The following is a 22,445-nucleotide window of genomic DNA, read 5'->3' as shown; positions in this document are numbered from 1 at the left end:
CTTAACATTTGTGGACGTGTGTTGTTTAGCCCCCTGATGGACATGATTAGAGACATTAACCCCCCGTGTCCACAGCCCTCACCACTCTGAAGCAACACATCGGCTGGCGCCACTGTCTGGTGGTCCTGGGTATCTTTCAGTCGACTGTGATTGGCTGCGGACTCGTCTTACGTCCAATCATCATCCAGCCTGTGAAGGAACAGGAGGAGGAAGGCTCGCTGTCTCTGAAGCAGATGGAGTCTGTTCACGAGCTGGAAAACGAACAAACCAGAACCTCCATCAGCTCGGGGGTCTCCGGGGGGTCGGAGGACTCGGGCGTCACCTCGCTCTCGGGCTCTAACGTGGACCTGACTGCAGCCAAAGCTGCGGCGGTATGGGAGGTGGAGGATAAGCAGGAGCAGATGTCTCAGTCCACACCTTCCAGCCCCCTCACAGAGCAGGACGGAGGCGAGCGGGCTGAAAAGGAGGCGGGTCCTCCACAGCCCCCCACACCCAAACTCCTGGACTTCTCCATGCTCAATGACTGTGCCTTTATCTGGTACTCGCTGTTTGGTCTGTTTGCCACGCTGGGCTTCTTCGCCCCGCAGCTCTACATCATCGAGCTGAGTAAGAGCCGCAGCGTGGAGACCACCATGGCATCCTACATGCTGTCCGTCATGGCGGTGGCCGAGTTCTTCGGCCGCCTGTCCATTGGGGTGGTCCTGAACCGAGTGCAGCGCAAGAAGATACTGGTGCTGCTGGCATGTGTGGTCCTGCTCTCCCTGGTGCTGCTGGTCTTCACCGTGGTCTGGGAGTTCTGGGGTCTGGTGGTCTGCTGCGCTCTCTACGGCTTCTTCATGGGCACGGTGGGCTCCACACACATTCCCCTGCTGGCTGAGGACGACGTGGTGGGCATCCAGAAGATGCCGTCATGTGTGGGGGTGTACGTCTTTATCCAGAGCTTCGCTGGCCTGGCCGGACCCCCACTGGGAGGTGAGACCTCTAAGAGAGAGAGTGTGTGTGTGTGTGTGTGTGTGTGTGTGTGTGTGTGTGTGTGTGTGTGTGTGTGTGTGTGTGTGTCTGTGTCTGTGTCTGTGTGTGTGTGTGTGTGTGTGTGTGTGTGTGTGTGTGTGTGTGTGTGTGTGTGTGTGCCTCACTGTAGTCTTCTGTCTGATTCAGGTCTGCTGGTGGACCTCACAGGAAACTACGGCGCTGCGTTCTACTCTTGCGCCGCTGGCATGGCGCTCAGCGCCGCCTGCCTTGCTCTGGTGGGCCCTGCCAAGTCCGGCATGTGTGGGTGGTGGCGGGGGGCGAGCGAGGAGGTGGAGCACATATCCCAGGGCAGCGAGCAGGCGGACTTCTTGGATGTGGACTTGGTGCCTGAGGACAGTCCGGCAAGAAGGGCCAACGATCAGGACCTGGTGTCCATCATATGAGCCCGCCCAGGCCATGACATCACACCGTGAGCTGCTGGCTCCTCTTCCTCTGTTCACACCACAACTCCAGCACAAACCCTTTCATGTTCACAGCAAGCTTTTTATAACGGCAGGCGAACACATGAGAAACACTCAAGACGAGTTTGTGTTTTTGTAAAGCTGCAGCAGGAGGGCGTAGTAATTAGTAAGTAAGTCCTCGTTCCAAAGTAATTCCTTTATGATAAAAATTGCCCCAAAAACTTTAAATCTGAGGAGTTGTTTCCCCCAAAAAGTTTATTTAAATCCTCCTCCCCCTCCTTCTGGGTGATGTCGCTCACTGTAGCTTGTGAGAAAACCATTACACTATTCACCTCCACTGTCACCAGTTAACTTGCATGTCCTGACTTTCAACATAAAAGTCCCAAAATCCTTAAAAATATAAATCCTTTATTAAAATGACAATGTGGACTTGAAAATGGAAGTGGTTTGCTAGGCTAGGGGTGAGCTGGTTTTCAAAGTAAAAGCCTACAACTCCTTTAAAATAAAAGTCCTTTATTAAACCCTTCAAAATGTATATTACATCAATATTTAACTGTGCCAGAGGCCATGATTGGGCCAGAGGTCCTGACCAAGGCTGCTTGCAGCTTTAATTGTACCTGTGTTGCAGAGGAATGGATCTATTCTGAAATCCTCCTCCTCTCCCCGTACATGTGCAGAAATACTTCAACCATAGATCTCTTGTTGTGATGGAGAAACTTTGCATCGCTGTCATTAAACAGGCAAGTGTGAACAGAGCCTGGAGCAACTCACTATCTCCTCTGAGACCAAAGACTCCAACTGCAGCCGGCTGGGAGGAAACCTGTCTCAGGACCCAGCTGTCACATGACCGCCTTGTCCAATCAATGTCTGTATCTGCTGTGTCTGGACCATCAGTCGTTCCCTCACAACTGAGCCTCAACGTCACCTGATCTCCTGAACTTCATCTCGTTGTCATGATCCTGTGGATGTGACGTAGAAAACCCCAAATCCAACACAGCACACACTGTTTACACTTTAATTATACACTGATGGATGGATGGATGGATGGATGGATGGATGGATGGATGTGTCCAGAAGTGAGGGACTCCAACACGATGTTCCTCTTTTATTTAATCTCAATTATTTTATACTTTTTTTTTTTACTTAAATTGTCTCATGAATGAGGTGGAGGGATGAGACTGAACAACTTCCTGTATTTTCTAAAATAAAATCTATATACAACTCGTGTGTGTGTGTGTGTGTGTGTGTGTGTGTGTGTGTGTGTGTGTGTGTGTGTGTGTGTGTGTGTGTGTGTGTGTGTGTGTGTGTGTGTGTGTGTGTGTGTGTGTGTGTGTGTGTGTGTGTGTGTGTGTGTGTGTGTGTGTGTGTGTGTGTGTGTGTGTGTCCTAGACTTTCTGCATTGCACGCCTGCAGATCACTTTGATTCCATTCATACTGTACACGTGTTGAATTAAACTTTTGGTGTAATTCAGATAAATGTGTCTTTCAGCTGATGAGAACATCTGATGATCTGAACTTCTCCAGTGAGAAGTGCAGTACTGTGCAGTGCAGTACTGTGCAGTACTGTGCAGTACTGTGCGTTGTGCTCTGCTCTCAGGAGCTGCTGGTTCTTCCTCCAGTATTCCTCCACCCTTCACCTGCTCTTCCTTGTTCAAATTCCTGTTGGGGCCGTAGATTCAGTGAACTGTTTCTCAAAGTTTCTCCCCCGAAGGAAAAACACCAGCAACAATGAACAGGCCATAAAACAGCAGGGGAGCGAGCTAGACCCCGGAAGTGGCCAATGAGGATGCTCGAATCAGACCCGAACACCACAGGGGTACAAAACTCAAGTTGGTGAGACTCACTTCCTACCAACACTCTCTGCTTCTCATCTGACCATCGAGGGAGAGACATGTCTCTCCTGCCTCAAGATGGTATAGAGAGCACCCAAGAGGAACAAAAGAAACATTAACGCCAGCCAGCTGGACGAGCAGGACCCAGTTTGGACCACATCTTCTGTTTCCTCTATTTTTCCTGTTTTGGGGGACTCTGGAGACCAGAGCCAGTGTCTCCTCTTCTCTAAGATCATCCTCTCAGCTGTCCACTCCTGCAGCTGGAGCCAGGCCTCTGAATTCAGGACGCTGAATTCAGACCCGGTAACAACCAGTTACCACAGCCTCCCAGAACCAACAGCACCACGGACGGTGCTTTTCAGCACCAAACCAATAAGGGTGAGAGCTTTTGTCTGGGCAGAGAATAGTTAGAATGATGTTCTGTTAACATGCAATGTGTTTCCATGTGCCGCTCAGAAGGCCGCAGTATCTCATATGTTTGTGTAGGCGCATTCATGCGCACCAACCAAGTCCAGGACTCTGGTTTTCCGCCTCAGAACCAGAGGTCCAAGTGAGCTCCAGGCCCACTGGGAGCTCTGTGTGGAGGAACCAGGGTTCAGAACCGAGCCTCGCAGAATTCTCTGTCTTTCTCTTGTCTTCATCCTCTCTCATTCTCCCCCTTTCTCCACTAACCCGGATCTCCTCGCAGCCCTGCTCCCCCCTTATCTGATCGAGATAAGGTCACACACACTGCTGCATGTAGCACCAACTGTATGTAACCTGCTGCAAGAGCAGATCTGCCTCAGTCACAGGAGTTCTAACTGCAGGTCCCGACCTCCACTTAGGACTCAGAACCGGGCCAACGGAACCGCCCGTTCGTTACACCCTCAGTAGACTAACTCGCTCCGAGACCGCTCTCACGCATGCACGCTCGACGGACGTCTTGTTTATCTGGCCGCTAAGCAACCGCCGCGTCCCCAGAAAGAGCGAGTCAAACGCCTCTAGTGGTCGCGTGGGTCATCGCAATCCCTCTTGACATCCACCTGGTGGACACATCATGTCATTGCGCTCTCCCTCTGTGCGCCGCCGCACGCCCCTAGTGGTCGTCACAGTCACCGCATTGACCCGCCGACGTCTGCCTCCACCTGGTGGACGTTCGAGGTCATTACACCCCCTCGTCACTCCAGACCATGCACACACACACACACACACACACACACACACACACACACACACACACACACACACACACACACACACACACACACACACACACACACACACACACACACACACACACACACACACACTCTTTGTACATAGTGTTGCTGTTTAATAGATTAGATCTCAGTGTTCGATGTCGTTTGCTATTTGAATGTGTTGATTTATGAGATGATTCCAGAATTATTTATGAATTAATACATTTTTATTAATAAACGCCTGTTAGCTGAATTGAACGCTTCTTGGTGATTATTGTGTATTTATTGTTGACAATTCACTGGTTTGTAACAGTCTGAGCTCGGATCTCACACCTTCCATTCATTATATTTTATGCAGAAATATTAACTAACTTAAATAAACTTTTACAAACGAGACTGATATTTTGGTATTAGCTATTTCCAGTTTATCTGGTGGTGCCCCGATTTGTTATTAATACATAAATAACAAATTTATGCAAATCAATAATTGTTTTTATTAATAATTGTTTTTTGATAATTTATTCATTTTTTTGTTTTTAAAGTAATTATTCAATTACCTTAGGAGTTGTTAATGAGTAAATGACTGTTTACTTCCATTAATAATTTCAATTTTTCATAAATTACTTCCAATGATTTATTACTTTCAGTAATCTATTACTTACAGTAATTTAATGCTAATAACCAACATTCCCATGTGGGATATATTCCATCATATTTTTGCAATATGCTTAAAAGTGAACATTGGGTCACAGTTAAGCTACTGAATGAGGCAGTGTTTTTTTGGTTGTAGTCTTTTTATTTTAAATAAGCACACAGATAAATAGCAGGCATCGATTTGCTGTCCTGCTCAAATTGTGACATTAGTAGTCAAATCTGAGTTTTTCAGGTTGAAAGTTTGTTTACCTCCGTGGTGGTGCCCTGATGGTTTTCCTTACTTTTTTATTCAAATCATTCTAAATAAAAGCCTGTGCTGGTGTCAGTTTGTCAGCGCATTGCATTCACTGGATTGAATAATAAATGTTAACTGTTGGCCTGTATTGGGCCCCATTTACATGACAACGTTCAAAGTTACAACCTTGTCGTTTAAAAAAGTTGCATTTATACAAGAGCGGCAGACACACTGCCACCATGTAGGGGGCCATGTTGCTTTTGTTTGTAATGAAACCACAAATACGTGTGCAGAGAACGATACACTATAATTCACTATTCCAGTGCTTTCCCACCACATAAGCAATCCCCAAAGTGCTTTACACTGTTTATCACTCACCAGTGGAGGTGGCTGCCATACGAGGTGCTCAGTCCAGCCACTGGGAGCTGAGGTTCAGTGTCTTGCTCAAATACACTTGTATTTACGACATGTGGAGATGGGAATCAGACCGACAACCTTCTGATTGGGAGACGACCACTCTACCAACTGAGCCACAAGTTTTGGTGTGAAAAGAGATGTGGTGTAACGGGACACCCCAAAGGCGATGAAAGTGTCGTGTAAACGAAACATCTCGTAATTACGAGACAAGATAAAAGAAAACATCTGTAAATCTCTCAGTGGCAATGATGGTGATATCAGTTAATCTGCTAACTTCTCAGTTTGACACACTGGGAAATACTGATGTTTCTAAATAATGAGGATGGTATTAGTATGTCAACACTGCACAGGCATCTCAAGTCGCTCGGAGTGTTCAAGCGGTAAGTGCAATGGTGCTTCTGCAGGTGGGACTGACTGGTGATGTGAACGTGACAGGATGTGAGCACAGAAACAGCAGAGAGGCAGCAGGTTACAAAACATCTGGATTTATTGAGGAGAGTCGATGGTTAAGACAGTATAAGTTAGTCTGTACATTAAAAGCTTGTCTGCGTGAAAAATACCAAAACACGTGACCGATGCAACAGATTGCTGGTGTGGCATCAAACCAACACCGTGTGGCGGCAGAGCTGCAGTGGAGAGGCACTGGAGGCGCAGTATTTGGCTGCTCATTTGGGCATTCAGTTTCTGACGCAGTTGACACAGAGTACGAGGAGATGAGTCATCAGTCAGTGAGGCAACAACAAACAAATAATCAGGTTTGCCCAAGACGGGCTCATTAAAAATCTCTTTTTCGGGTCATAAGTAAAAAAACAGCATCAGGTTCGTTCAAATCCACAGTATGTCGCGTGTTACAAACCTGAACTCCACAGTAAAAACTCACAATGGAGGTGTAGAATGATAGAACTGCTCTACAGCCGTTTCCATGGTAACCTAGGTAACCACTCTGATTAAAGTTCTCTTTCACATGAAGCCATTAAAAGGCTCATTTTAGCTCTAAAAACTCCAAGTTTCATTTCCAGTAGTTTGTAGTTTGTTTAGTAGTTCCTGAGGAACCAGAAGTCTGGCTTCATTAGAAAGAAGTTCTGTGGAGCGTCTCATAGCGGAGCGCCCCCTGCTGCCTCATGAGGACCTCAGCCTGCGGTCAGAACGCCAGACAAGACCTGGAGGGGAAGTTAGTTACGATGATGTCACCATGAAAAGCCTGAAAAGAACTGGTTCTAGGTTCTAGGTTCTAGATCCGACGCAGCTCATGGCAACGCAGGAGGTCTGCAGCACAACAGTTCATTTAGAGCAGGGGTGTCAAACTCAGGTCCTGGAGGGCTGCGGTCCTGCATGTCTCCCACGTGTCCCTGCTTCAGCACAGCTGATTGCAGGGAGCCGCTGGTTCTCAGGCTTTCTGTTCGGTGATGAAGACATTCAGGTGTGTTGAAGAAGGGAGACATGGAAACCATGCAGAATTAGAGGCACGGCTCCGCGATCACAGATTAAATCATCTCGTTCCTTAGTATTATTAACTTGAGGGAACGATTTATTATCTTGTTCCCATGCATTATTATTATTTTTTATATAACCACTCTGGAGCTCCTTGTTCACTGTAGATTTCAGAAAGCCGTTTCAGCGTCTCTTCCGCCTCGTAGGTAGTAATAACTCCGCCCCCAGCTGATGACGTGTCTGCCCCGCTCTGGCCCCGCTCTGGCCCCCCTCTGGCCCCCCTCTGGCCCAGTAATGAAGTGGAGCCAGCGTAGCAGCAGTTTAGCCCCTGGTAGGCCGGGGCTTTGGCAGTGGAAAGACAAAGAACTGGTGCTGAATCCGGCCCTGGGTTCGAACTAGCACCTGGTTCTGTCTAGTGGAAAAGCCCCCTGGGAGGTTGGTGACTGGACAGGAATGCAGAAGTGATGCTTTCCCGTGGATCCTGCAGGGAATGCAGTTTGTACATTTTTGAGGAATTTCAACAGAGTAGTATCTAATATAACATGTCTACAAAGACATACCACCAGACCTCCAGTAGAATGTGTATACTCTAGTATAGGGGTCAGCAACGCTCTTTCGTCCCTCTGCTGCGGCTCCCTGAGCTTCGGTCCCACTGCAGTACGTGACGGGCAGAGCAGGGACGGAACCGTAGGGGAAAGCACACCCAGACCCAGACCCAGACCCAGACCCCACCACAAAGACTCCCGTCACGACGCAGGTGTGTAACATACGGCTCCCAGTGTCTTGTGTTCAGTGGCAAACGGGTCCAAATGGCTCTTTAGAGTGTTGAAGGTTTCTGACCCCTGCGCTAGTAGATTGTTCACTATATTGTGTAGACTAGTGTCTGTAAACAAATAGGTAACTGTCTACTAGCATATGTCTAGGCGGTGGGCAGCAGCCACACAGCAAAGTGCTCTGGGGATGCTGATGGGGGTCAATGGTCTTGCTCAGGGAGTCACAATGCAGGTTTTTGGACTGTGGAACTAAACCAAAGTACTGGAGGAAACCTGCACACACACGGAGAGAACATAGAAACTCCACACAGAAAAGACCTGGCCAGGATTTGAACCAGGACCTTCTGGCTGTGAGGCTCAGTGGGACGTGGTGAGTGGATCGACAGTCTTTACTCTGTCGTCTCTCATGGTAACTGGGATGAACACAATCATGTCGCCTTGACGATCGTTGTTGGGGCCTCGTCTTCAGATTGTCTGAATCTGTGCCGTAGTTCCTGGGTTGATCCCCAAAATCTGTTTGGTCTGACCTCCAACGCTCCTGCCAACACTCTCATACTTTTATTCTTCTTTAAAAAAGTCTTCAACTACAGCTGAACAGTGTTAAATATGAGAAACTCTCTGTTTCTTAGCTCTTCTGTGCGTCTGCCACAGTGTGCTGAGCCTGTTCCTCCTACGTCACAGTAAGATGGAGGAGGTTGAGAAAGCTCTATCGTTGGCGATGGAGAATCACGATTTAATTTCATCCGTTTTTCATAGTTGTTTACTTGCGGATGACGGCAGAATGACAAAAACATTTTATTACGAAAATACTTCTAATAGCTTTTTTTCAAAATTGTTTTGGTGTCAAAAGGTGTTGAAGTTAAACCTGGCCAGAGGCAGGCTTAACTTCAGATTAAAGGCTGTATGTCTCATGGTGCACGGTGTAAATGGATTACCTTGACTAGATGTTTTCATCAACTGTATTTTAATATTTAGCCACAGTACCTTTAAAAGGCAATACAAGAGTGTGTGTCTGTGTGTATGTCACATGAACAGACACACATTTCATAGTGGCAGAATAGTACATTCAGGCCAGCAGAGATTAATTATTCTCAACTGTTCCTGTTGATACTTTTTAATTTGAGCTATATTCATTCAAAATGTCAGTCCATGCATTCATTTTTTGGTTTTGTGGTTGAATCATGATGTTTTGTTTCACTTATGGGGAACTTCATAATAACTTAATCATTTCCTTTATAAAGGTCTATAAAAGTTTCTTTTTCTTTTCTCCATTCCACATCAGGTCAAACTCCAGTTCCACACACACACTGCTAAAGCTTAGGTAGGAGCATTCCACCCCAGGTCTCCAGGACACCCTCACTGAGCTCCATTACCTTAGCCTGACACTCTGTAGTCTGGAACTACTGTCGTTCATTTGAAGCTGAAATCTGAATCTCAGAAAGCCACTGGATTGTGGATTAATTTAAACCAGGTTAGCTTAGTCCTGGTTTTAGATAAGCCCTGAATGCGAAACCGGGTCATAAAGTTTTAGGCAGATTCGAGCAGGTAGGGCAGAGTTAAACATCCCTTCAGTTTCGGGGGGCCGCTATGGCCATGCCCTTTGACTTTTATGGAAGAGCATTTATAACTCTTCTGTCAGAGTATATATACTGAGCACGTTTCTGGTCTCCAGGGTAATCCTAGCAGGAGGTTTAGATTATGGGTGTCCTGTGTCCTCATGTCATTCATATCCCGACCAATTTCAAGGATATCACAAATTCGGGGCCATGGTAGGTGAAACTATAACCTTAAACTTTGTTTTACCAATAGGTGGCACTATTACTATTTCAAAATGTACGTGTGTAGATGTCCTTAGACTTGGCCCGGTGTCCAGCACCCATCCACCCATCTTCAGTCAGTCTGAGCACCGTCACCCAGATCACATTGACCCATTAAGAACCTTCCTGCAGGTGGAGAGCCCACAGGAAGGTGGAGAGCCCACAGGAAGGTGGAGAGCCAACAGGAAGGTGGAGAGCCCACAGGAAGGTGGAGAGCCAACAGGAAGGTGGAGAGCCAACAGGAAGGTGGAGAGCCCACAGGAAGGTGGAGAGCCCACAGGAAGGTAGTGCCCGGCGTGGGACATGAACCCTCTACCTTGAGATTGAGAAAATGTATGATGGTGTAACCACACCCACCCGAGAAATACTGACATTATCAGAAGTTACATTTATTATTTCTGAGCCATATTAACTCCAAATGAAGTCCATATTCAACTACATGTTGTGTTCAGATTCACGTTTGTTTTAAACATTTTCATGCTTCACTTTTTCTACAAATTTAATGTCATTCAAAATCATTTGAAACCAAAAAGACGACAAACTGGATATTTTAACAAACCTGATGCTGCTTTCTGAAGAAATTTATTAGAAAGATTTTTTGATTCATCCCATCTTCCTGAATCATAATGTCTGGACGTCCTGGTTGCTTTTTGCATAGTTGGGACTGAGTTGAAGTGATGCTGGTCTTGGGGGACCAGTTTGCAAACCTTGTGCAAATCAAATGAATGTAAGAAGGTCATGGAACTCAAACCAACTGCCTCATCATCAGAAGCAGCTATGGGCAAATCCTGCACAAGTGCAGTAGGACTGAGGCCAGATTATATCCTGTCCATACGGGCACTTCAGGCCTTCTAGTCAGGTGACGGCAGGGATCACAAATTTCTGAAAAATTGCTTCACGATTCAGGCTTCCTGTAAAAACTAACAAAGCTCAACTCTGCTGAACACCTGCTGAACTTTTCTGACTTCTTAGGATCTTCATCATTGGATTCAAACAGATCAAATCTGAATGAGACTACGAATGATCAAGACTGAGATACGACTGCAAACTCCTCGATGTCGACATAGTGCTGAAGAAGCTATTTGTGTACTTTTGGCGGTTTCCTTTTCAGGAGCAGTTCTGCAGGAGTAAAAGAGGTATGACGGCAGCACTCAGCTTCAGACTTTAGGAACCAATATTTGATTAAATGGGACCAAACAAGTTCAACAGGAATGCAAACGAGTTTGACCTCAGGCTCTGGAATCCACCAAATGAAAAAAGACAAAAAAACCTCAGAAGACATCAGACTGTAAAGCACAGGACAGGTTACACAACAGAAGGGATCCGTGACAAATGGACAGTCCATCAGGTGGGTTAGCTTCTCTCGAGGTATTACTGAGGGTTGTCTCAGGTTGGATTGTGGGGTCTCCTGACACTGTCAGGGTAATCTCCTGCTATTGTAAGGTGCCGAGGGTCTAAGCTAGAGAAGCGGGACGTCGTCTCCATGTTCTGTCTGGTGAAGTCAGCTACCAGCTCAAAAAGTCACATCATGTGAGCAGGACGCGGATTTCTTCATACCTTTCAACCATCATGTCACTTAAAGTCAATACGTTGCACTAGGAAAATATTCTTGATGCTTACCAGACATACTGTTCAGCCGCAGTACGAGCCGGAGCGGGGCGGAGCAGTAGGTCACGGTAATGCAAAGCGCATCCCGGCCCGCACGGTCCCACCACAGAAAGTACGGTAGAAATGTAGGCGGGGTTATGAACGACTCAGAGACGCGTCCAGAGAAGAACAAGGAAACGGCCGGCGGAGTCGTTCGCTGTGACTCAGGTCAAACTTTGTCATTGTGAACAATCTCCTCCTCCTGTTCCTGAGGACCAGGATGTTGTGTCGCGCCGACGTTTCAATAAACCAGTTAACAAATCAACCAGTGAGCACAAAGCGGCAGAAGTAAACAACAACGGAAGTTTACGGCCGATTAAATATTTAAATATTGTGGGCAAGTTGAGAGTAGTGATCGTCACTGACCACTCAGCAGACGGCTGCGTTCCTCCTCCTCCTCCTCCTCCTCACAGACCCGTTACTCGGTGCTAGGTACCTCAACAGAGGGGTACCAGGAAATCGTAGCCGGTGGTCGCGGGTTCTCTTCGTACCATCAACTTTTCCAGTGGGGCCACGCAAAAACCCGCCTCACTCCGCGAAGCCCGGCACAGAAAGTGCGGTGAAACCACGGCCATTGTCGGGAGGGCGAGGGTTGGACGCCTTCGATTTATACTTGAAGTGTCATTCCATCAAGACAACTGAGGTCTGAAGCTGCTGGAAAAGAGTGAAAGCTGAATGAAGGTCAGGAATAACCTCAGAGAGACGTGTGGTTCATCACTGCTGAAACATGAGCTTGTGTCTGAGAAAACGCCTCATCTGTTCTTCAGCGGGGTCTGATGGGACCTGGTGGGACCTGGTCTGGTCTCAATGACATGTTAGCCTGGAGTCAAACGAAGAGTCCTGTGCAGGGCCTCCACTCAACCACTCTCTGGCAGTTTTTCCCCTTCAACTACAAACACTTGGATTTCTCCTGTTGCTGCAACCCCACCTTAAGTTCTTTGGGTCCGATGAAGGGAGACACCCCTCACTCAGAACCACTGAGCAGCGGGTCACAGCCCGTTTGCTGAAGCTCCAGCAGGGTGAAGAAGCACCGTGTGACATGGTTGGAAGAACTTTGATCATTTTGTTGTGTTTGTATTGAAATGTGTTGAAATGTCTTGTTTTATAATTCTAGAACTCACGCTGCAGCCAATGTTGGGGTGGGCAGTCAAGCTTGTTTCAGCCTGCAGGTCATCTCAGTTCTCTGTACGCTCATTGGATGGCTGTAGCTCACAGCCAATCAGAAGCATTACACCAGTTCCAGGGGAGGGGCTTCTGCAAACCTCCGTGTGCAGCCTGTGAAGCAGACGCTGTTCTATGTCCATCCAAACAGGACCAGAGCCTCTGCTCAGGATCATTCCTCACCTCGGGTCAACGAGTTGTCCCGGGGGAAGTGAGGGAACTCTGGATCTATCAGAGGAACGGAGAGAAAGGAGGACCAGGGCGTCTGGACCACCTGAAGACAGACTGGGCCTGCTGAACCAACTCATACTGCTCCTGCCCTGGACCTGACGTTTGCCCTTTCCCCTCATTCCCCTCATCCTTCCTCATCCTTCCTTCCCACCACTGGACTTGTGAATAAAACCACACTGTGCACCTGCTTTTTGTTTCCGCTGGTCAGCCAGTGAAGCGGCCATTTCTTGTTTCTGGTCTCCACGCTGACAAGCATCGAACTGGGCCTGCAACCAGGGGTTTGGTTTACTTTCATTAGTTAATGTATTTACAGTGCAGATGTGTGAGTGAGTGTGAGTAAATCTATGTTACTGGGGCTTCGGTGCCTGTGAGCATATCTGGTTGTTGGGAACAAACCGTGTTTCCTTTATGGGTGCTGATGATGATTTCATTGGAGTAAACTTAACTGATCCATATTGTTTAGTTTACTGTTAGTGATCCTAACTGAACCCGGGCCCGCCCCAGCGTACTACTACACCCCCTCCATTAATTAGTTACACATTAAAAGCATCAGTTCAAGCTATAGTTGGTCAGTTGACTCAGTGGGTTACAGATTATAGCCTCAAATGTACGGGTGTCTGGATTTAAGGCAATGGTTCTCTGAAGTCATGCAAACCTAACCCGAGATCATGAGAACAACTTGGCTCTGCGTTTGAAGGAGTTTGCCACCAACCCTGTTATTTGGCGCCACATTAGTTGGCCTGAATAAAAGACTGGACCACTTCTACATCTCTGATCTGGCGTGAATTACCATGAAACTAAACACAGGAGGACACACCCACTGCCACTTACAAAGAAAAACCTTGAGATCATACCACTGAGGAGTTTCTAAGGTCTGCTTTAGATTTTCAAAAAGCTCTTATTGTTTTTCTTGTACAAGTTCCATTTTTACAACCTCAACACAGTTTGGCATGTTGGCACTGAATTTAGAGAAGCAGTACAATCCAGTATAAAGTCGTGATCAATGATGAGGCTGGGAACTGGTGAAAATCTTTAGAGAACATTAAATTACTCTGGTCTGGTACTGTGGTAACAATACGTCAAAGTACATCAAGGTGCAGTGAAGAAACTGGCTGCCAGTCGCAATTAAGAAGTGTATTGAAGCCATGGAGATCAGCAGGTGTCTGCAGGATTAACTGTGTTTGCAGGTTTTAGTTTAAAGTGCAGAGGAGGAACAGTTCAATTGATGGAACGAAGTATCAATACCCCAATGAGGAGCGGAGGAACGAGACCGCATGAACCACTATTTAAAAAAACAAAAACAAAAACAGAAGACGAAACAATCTGCAAAATAAATGTGATTAAAATAACGGTCACATGGAAGAGGATTACACTGGCCGCCAGTATCCAGCATGAGGTCAAGGTGGGGCTCCAGGACACACTAGATGTTAGAGCGTTACGGGGCCAACATGATCGGTACTCAAACTTTATACTATGAGAGTGGCCAGCTGAGAGAAAGGCTGGATTCTTCCCTCAACTCAACAGGTGTGGACCAGAGCTGGACGACAGGGACCTTTCAGAAGATGGAGCTGGGATCGATTGAGACATTGAGTTCAGAGGGAAGAAAGAAAAACAGCTTTCCCTCCTCCTGAACTCCAGAAGACGGATGAAGACCACCGGCTGTGGTGTGACTCTACCATTGAGCAGGTCATTTTCAACCTGGAAACCATCAACCTGAGAGTTTACCACTCAGACACTTTTAACGCTGAGATTAAACACTGGTGATGAAGAGGTGGACAAGCAGCTTCCCCACAAATTCAGTCAAACATTCCTAAATCAGTCAATGGAGACTTGGGCTTCTGCAAACCGGAGGAAGCATTTGGAGGATGGATTTTAATTATTTTCTCGGCCTATACTGAGGTAAACCCTCTGTTGGATGGTTACATCAAGGTAAAGAATCACGTTATGTTCTGATAAGACGTAACCAAGAGTCTGTGGTCCTACCTTTAACTGCACTGTGACCCAATAAACTCTGAGCCAAACACCAAAGCAGAAGGTACCTGTGAATCCATTTGGTAAGGATGAGTTCATGTCAGTTTCAGAAAATCAGAGGCAGTTCCATCTGTGCTAAAAATGTGGCCATGAAATGCAGATTAGAGGATTTGTTGCATCTGCGGTTTATAGAAACCGCCACATAAAAAGTTTTCAGTCAGCAGAGTTCCCTGGTCCTGGTATCATCATGAGCGCTGTGGTTTCTTCCATCAGGACAGAATCAGGCAGGCGTGAAGGCATGCAGGGGAGCGTCATCCATGGTCTCAATGGAGAATTATTCACTTTATGAACCTCCAAAAAAGTGAAAAATCCTCCACGACAGCATTCCAAATAGTCCCGGAACATAGAAGAGGCGTCCTTTATTGAGCCGATCGCAGCTTTGTTGCTCACACTGTTTAATAGCAGTCCTGGTTTCTAAAGTATTCGGGCAACTTACGTTAAGTTCCCAGAATTAGGAAGCATCAGATTTTGGCATTTTCTTGGCAGATGTGATCAGTTAAGGCAACAAAAGAGCTTTATTACAATCAAGTGTAAAGCCAAAGGCGTGTAATCAAGCTTCAAGTCCAGATGCAGCTCACATGTTGCCAGACAGGAACGGCTGATGGTTTAGGTCCAGTCCAGGCTGAAGAGGGCCAGACTTCTCTGCACACACAGGTCCACAGCATGACTCAGAAGGGCAGTGGTGTGAGGAGTTTACTCCAGATCACAGAGCAGTGGTTCACGATGAGCCCTGAGAAGAACGACGTGGAACCCTGCGCTAGCACAGCGTCAGCCTGTGGTCTGCACGGGTGTGTTTGTGCCCCCCGCTTCCCCAAAACATTAAATAACTTTAACAGTCACACATCCACAGTGTTAGCCCCCATCAAACTTAAGTTACAAGGAAATGCATAGGCGTGTTCATATATTTAGAAAAAGGATCAAAATGATTAGAAAACAAAAATGAAGTGGAGTTCAGATGAGGAATTCCTGTGTGTGTGTGTGTGTGTGTGTGTGTGTGTGTGTGTGTGTGTGTGTGTGTGTGTGTGTGTGTGTGTGTGTGTGTGTGTGTGTGTGTGTGTGTGTGTGTGTGTGAGAGATCGGAACACACAGGAAATAAGCACAATAAAAGGTGTTGGGGCAGAGGGTGGTGGAGGGGGGGTAGAGGTCATTGACAGTGGTTGTTGGAATTGAAGTGGAGTTGGGAGCTCTCAGCCAACCGTTAGCCGTTATAAGTCACAGTGAACAAGGTCAGTCAGGTGGAGAGCGGGGGGGGGGTACTAGTGGTGGCTTCAATGAACAGTCAAGAGTTCGACAATGGAGGGTGAGGTGGAGGGGGAAGGACGAGAGCCGGGACACAGACCACTCCCCTCACGGAATGGTGGTAGGAAAAAGGAAGGCACTTTCCACCTGCCTCCACGGAGCCCCCCCCCCCCCCCCCCTCCCTCCCCCTCCTCCCGGGTCTTACTGGAGCATGAGCTGCTTGAGGTTGTCGTGCAGGATGGTGTCCTTGACGTCACGAAACACCAGTCGGATGTTCTCGGTGTTGATGGCAGTGGTGAAGTGGTGGTAGAGTGGCTTCTGCTGCTGCTCGCGCCGCTTCTTGCGGAAGCACTCGACCAGGAAGCGCTGCACGTCGGCCAGGCTGGTGGGCTCGCCCGAAAACTCGGGGAAGTAGTCCTTGATGGACACCTGCTTCACCTTCTCCTCAAGCAGGTCCGTCTTGTTAAGGAAGAGGATAATGGAGACGTTGCTGAACACGCGGTTGTTGACGATGGTCTCGAAGATGTTGAGCGACTCGCTGAGACGGTTTGTTTGTCGGTCCTCCATCAGCACCTGCATAAGTGACAACACAATGTTACTGTGACCTCCAGGACAACTGGTCCACGTCATCCGAACAGAAGACAGGAGTGTCAAACTGGTTATAGTTGAGGGGCCACATGCAGCCTGAAGAGGTTTGGAAAATGATCCTTAACCTAGAAATACTGACCACTGCAAGTGATCCCTTCATAAAAGTCTACAATTAATTAAGTGTATAATTCATTAGTGTACAAAAAACTTTTCACAATCACCAGGTTTTCAAAGAAACGTCATTCAACAATACTGGGTAGAACACAGAACCACTCTTGATTTTTTGGTCGCTTACAAAAATGCAACAAATGATTTTGCATTTTACTTGAAAGAATCTGGAGGCATGTATGAGATTTCTGGCTCAGGGTTTTCCCTTTATGGAAGTTTCCTGCAGCCTTCAGCATGTTTTCACTGATTCAGCCTCACAGGAGGCTCTGATGCTAATGCTAATACATGGTACAGATGGTTTCCAAACATAGAGACACAAAGAAAATGAATGAACTGTGTTTATTCTCCATGGAAGGGGACTTTCTTCTGAGTAAGGAGAAAAGAAGAGTCCATGTGATTGTGCAAGAATAACACGTCATAAACATGAGACATAGAATAGAATAGAGAAAAGATCAGGGCCCTTGCTGTAGTAGCACTTATGTGTTTGGAGAGGAATTCAAATGTAACGCTGCAAGCAGCCTTGAATGGGTCCTCGCATGTTGGAACATGGCGCATGCAGAGGTCTGGTGCACGTCTGAGTGTGATGGAAATCTGGACTAACAATGACATGAAAGTCCAAACAATTTCTAGTTTCTGACACGCTGTGGGCAGAGATCCCCCACTCCCCCCGCCCATCGGCAAAACCTCAAGTCACAGCTGCGATGTAAATATCGTCGCCTTCTTAAAGTAATCGCCTCCGTTTTTCAGGAAACACAAAACACTGAGCCATATGTTGAATATATGATATTCTTTAATTCTTTAACTCAACAAGATAATGACAACAGATTATGATCTGTTTCACTGAGGGTGTTGGTGATTTTACCAGAAGTGAGCAGCATCATGACTTGATTTAGGCACAAAAAAATGTTTTCTCAAAAAATGACTTAGGCAAATATGTTCAGAAGGTGACGATATGTAGATTTCTCAGAGGGGCACTAGTGTGGGCCTGCAGCTCACTACAGGACCTGTGTCTCTGTCAGACCCGACACACCAAAGTTCAGAGGGCCGTTGTCAGATAGAAAAGTGACCCGCGGATGAAATAACGTTAAAATAAACCTGGGTTAATATTCTATAACATGGAAAAGTGACCTGTGTCTATTTAGTTATAAAAATAATAAATGCATAAAAATGTACCTCTCACATGTGTAATCTAAGTAATACACCTTTAGCATTGTTTAGTCTTGAAATTTTAATTTCTATTTTGTATACAAAGGCTTGTAAACTTAATTTCTGTGCATCTGATGGGATTTAGTAGTGCTTTACTTTGAAATTGTACATACAGTTGAACTCATAAGTTTCCATACCCTGGGACAGTTTATGATTTCTTGGCCGTTCTTCAGAGAATATGAATAATAACACAAAACCTTTCTTCCACTCATGGTTGATGGTTGGGTGAAGCTATTTATTGGCAAACAACTGTGTTTACTCTTTTTAAATCAAAACGACAAAAGAAAGTAGCCAAATGACCTAAAGTTTATGTACCCCAGTTGTTAATACCGTGTACTGGCCCTTTAACATCAATGACAGCTTGAAGTCTTTAGTGGTGGTTGTGGATAAGGTTCTTTATTTCTCAGATGGTGAAGCTGACCATTGTTCTGGTAAAAAGCCTCCAGTTCCTCTAAGTTCTTGGTCTGTCTTGCATGAACTGCAGGTTTGAGATCTCCCCAGAGTGGCTGAATGATACTGAGGTCAGGAGACAGAGGGCCACTCCAGAACCTTCCCTTGGTTCTGCTGTAGCCAATGACAGGTCGACTTGGCCTCGTGTTTTGGATCATTGTCATGTTGGAACCTCCAGAAACGTCCCATGTGCAGCTTCCAGGCTGATGAGTGCAAGTCTTCCTCCAGTATTGTCTGATAACATGCTGCAATGATCTGCCATCCATTTTGTCCACGTTTCCTGTGCCTCCGTCTTTTCTTTGCATCTCAAACTATTTTCCTGGCAGTCGTGGCTGAAATCTTTGCTGGTCTACCTGACCATGGTTTGGTTTCTACAGAATCCCTCATGTTCCACTTCTTATCAGCGTTTGAACACTGCTGATTGGCATTCTCAATTCTTGGATATCTGTTTATACCCCTGTCCTGTTTTATGCAGTTCCATTACCTTTTTCTCGCAGATCCTTTGACAATTCGTTTGCTTTCCCCATGACCCAGAATCCAGAACCGTCTGTGCAGCTCTGGATGAAAGATGAATGTTCTGTCAGAAGCCCAGAAACTCACTGACCTTTTATACACACACACTAACTACAAACAAAAAGGTCACAGGTCAGGATGGGAACCTGGATTAGCCATTCTAACCTGTTAGTGTGTTACCAGGTCAAAGTCACTGGGGCATGTAAACTTTAGATCAGGGGCATTTGGGTACTTTCTTTTGTCATTTTGATTTAAAAAGAGTAAACACCGTTGTTTGCCAATAAATAGCTTCACCCAACCATCAACCATGAGTGGAAGAAAGGTTTTTGTGTTATCATTCATATTCCCTGAAGAACGGCCAAGAAATCATAAACTGTCCCAGGGTATGGAAACTTATGAGCACAACGGTAAGAAAGTAAAGATCAAATAATACAAAAAGCAGCAGCTTATGACATGTAACATGTAACAAGTAATATTTATATTAAATATCTACATTAGAACATTCTTATTAGGAGTTTATTAAAAGGTAAAGTTTCATATTAGGGGTCAAAATTCTATGGGGCGATTAATTTTTCCATACTAGAAATGTGAACCGCGGGTCACTTTTCCATGGGGTCACAATTCTATATGATCCCGTCACCATAATGCCCTTTTCACCAAAAGTCACAATTTCTAACCGTGACTCATCATCAACATATCTTACATTCGTTTTATGCACATTGCAGCTTGTAGAGCAGAGTGACATCACTTCCTGTTTCATTGCGAACCATCACATTTTTGGCGGGCTGCCAGGGCCACGCCCTTTCACTTTTGCAGAAGAATTTTGATACCCTTTAATGGGGAAGGACTGTATGTATATAAGCCAAATATTACTTTTTTTTAGCTCTTTAACCACCTGAGCAAATAGTTCAGATGTAAAGTTTGCGCTTTGGCTGGTTTAAATTTCTTTCAGTAGTCCAAATGTTGAAAAAACAGGAGAGGTGGTATCACACCCGGCTAACCAGGAATCGTGAGTGAGACTCAGGTTCTGTTCACACCGCAGGTCTTGATGCTCAATGACATTTGTTTTTGCCAGGATCCGATTTCTTTGTGTGATCATGCCAAATGCAACCTGCCATGTGAACGTGATTGGACCGGATGTTTTCGGGCTCCAGAACGCAGAAGACAACGTGAAGTCATGCCAAGCACGCTATTTATGCTAGGCACGCCGGTCAGCACCAGGGTGGCCAGATGTGATTCACAGTTTCCAGCCTAAACAAGGTAAAACTCACACACCTCAATAAAAACCAGCCCAAATCTCAGCCTGTGTAGAAATCATGATAAAACCATAAAACTGATGTGTTTAACGCCATTAACACAAATTACTTTTATGACAAAGTCAACAAAGTTAAAAAGTCGAGAGTTTTCTCCCCAATTGGGGGATATCACCATATCTGGCAGCCCGCCAGTCAGCCTATGTAGATTCATTTCCAAGTGGTTGTTAAATACGAGGCGCCAAAATCCAAACATGACGAGGGAAAGAAGGAGAATGAGGAAAAATTAGAGCACAGCTTCCAACATTTTGGCGGAGTCGCTTCCTCCGGTGAATATCCGTGACGTCGGTCACACGTCAATGACGTGTGTAGAAAAATATCTGAATTGGTACTACATAGAAACAAGGATTGGGTCTGGGGTGAAAAATAAATAAATTGGCGCCTTCACACGGCCACAAAGCCGGTCGGCGATGGGTCACTCGTGAGTGAAACATCTGAAATGAGTCGCATTTCCCTGCAGTGTGAACGAGGCCAAAGAACCTGAGGGAGATTTTCTTCTGGCACAACCGACTATCAACAGCATGGAACTCGTTATCAGGACGCCACTTTCTCACCAAACACTATTATCTAAAAAGAAAACAGGTGATGTGCTGTCAGCTAATGTAGAAGCAAAACTCACAGTTCCATTCAAATCATTGTTCTGAGCCGTTATCAACATTTCACCATTCAGATTCAGAGCTACACTGAAAAACAAACAAAAAATAACAAACAAAAACCATCATTGGTGTTACGACCGCGGTCATAACACCGATAATGGAGGATTCAGAGTGTGCTGTTCACGCTTTACAAGTTAACAAAGTGAACATTCACTCCCATTTACTACACCATCATCTGCATACGTGGAAAAACTTGAGTAAAACTGTTTTGCAAGCTAGTTTGTCACAGAAGGATGAAAAAGCTTCTTCCACCCTCCCACTCCCCCCACTCCTCCCACTCTTCCCCTACTCCTCCCACTCCCCCCACTCTTCCTCCACTCCTCCCACTCTTCCCCTACTCCTCCCACTCTTCCCCTACTCCTCCCACTCCCACCACTCCCCCCACTCTTCCCCTACTCCTCCCACTCTTCCTCCACTCCTCCCACTACTCTTCCCCTACTCCTCCCACTCCCCCCACTCCTCCCACTCTTCCCCTACTCCCACTCCCCCCACTCCTCCCACTCTTCCCCTACTCCTCCCACTCTTCCTCCACTCCTCCCACTCCCCCCACTCTTCCCCTACTCCCCCCACTCCTCCCACTCTTCCCCTACTCCTCCCACTCCCCCCCCCCCCACTCTTCCCCTACTACTCCCACTCCCACCACTCCTCCCACTCCCACCACTCCTCCCACTCCTCCCACTCCCCCCACTCCTCCCACTGGGAGAACCGTGTCGGTGGCCTTCAGGTGACTCACCTGGTCGTATTCTGAGGAGGAGACGAGGAAGAGGATGGAAGTAACCGAGTCAAAGCACTCGAACCAGCGTCGCCTCTCGGAGCGCTGGCCGCCCACGTCCACCATTTTGAAGGGCACATTCTTGATCTCGAAGTCGTACTCATGGATGCCTTTCGTGGGCTTCCTGGCCAGGAGGATATCCTGCTGGCTGGGAAGGTAATCCTGCACGGAGGAGGAGTCACATTATAGAGGGGACATCTGTTCCCATTAGGTCATGTAGATTTTATATGAATCCTCTTCATGGCTTTGTGACAATGAAAGTCCTCAGCTCTCGTTGGTGTACAACTGGTTCCCTAATCATGGTACTCTCCCAGAGGAATTCAACTTTCAACCTTCATAACTGCTTATGTTGAATTTATGAAATTTAAGAACTATAACAAAGGACAGTTGACATTTTATCACCGTTTTGAACTGGTAAACATTTTCATCTTTTTAATTATCCTACACCTGTTTGCCATCACGAGCAGTTTGTCATTTTAGCAATTTTACATTATTGAGCCACTTTTAGTTATTTAACTTTTAATTGAACTCATTTCTGTTTCAGGGAAGATCTGTGGAAACAGGATGAAGCTCAATTGTAGCTTCATGACAAAGGCTGGGAACACTTATATAGATATGATATATCAGTTTTTTGCAAACATTTAAAAAAAGCTTTTCACAGTTATTCTGGATTTGTGTAGAGGGAAAAGGAATCTATTCT

At 46.2% G+C, this 22,445-nt stretch overlaps 2 protein-coding genes across 2 annotated transcripts in view; one reads left to right on the top strand and one right to left on the bottom strand.

The window, feature by feature from the left end:
• Positions 1 to 2,619, top strand: part of slc16a6b (solute carrier family 16 member 6b) — a 17,396-nt gene extending 14,777 nt beyond the window's left edge. The window contains exons 5-6 of the mRNA XM_080487654.1: positions 76 to 972; positions 1,159 to 2,619. Coding sequence (XP_080343780.1) covers positions 76 to 972; positions 1,159 to 1,415 — 1,154 coding nt within the window. The 3' untranslated portion in view covers positions 1,416 to 2,619. The remainder of the gene's footprint in view (positions 1 to 75; positions 973 to 1,158) is intronic.
• Positions 2,620 to 6,220: 3,601 nt separating this feature from the next.
• gna13b (guanine nucleotide binding protein (G protein), alpha 13b) overlaps positions 6,221 to 22,445 on the bottom strand; it is a 39,756-nt gene continuing 23,531 nt past the window's right edge. Inside the window, exons 4-5 of the mRNA XM_080487653.1 lie at positions 21,707 to 21,907; positions 6,221 to 16,652 (exon numbers count right to left, since the gene is read on the bottom strand). Of these exons, the coding sequence (XP_080343779.1) occupies positions 16,281 to 16,652; positions 21,707 to 21,907 (573 nt within the window). The 3' untranslated portion in view covers positions 6,221 to 16,280. The remainder of the gene's footprint in view (positions 16,653 to 21,706; positions 21,908 to 22,445) is intronic.

This window comes from Lipophrys pholis (genome assembly GCF_963383615.2).
Source record: "Lipophrys pholis genome assembly, chromosome: 19".
NCBI classification, from domain to species: Eukaryota; Metazoa; Chordata; class Actinopteri; order Blenniiformes; family Blenniidae; genus Lipophrys; species Lipophrys pholis.
The sequence above is the reverse complement of the archived record's forward strand: the minus strand, read 5'-3'. Positions and strand labels throughout refer to the sequence as shown.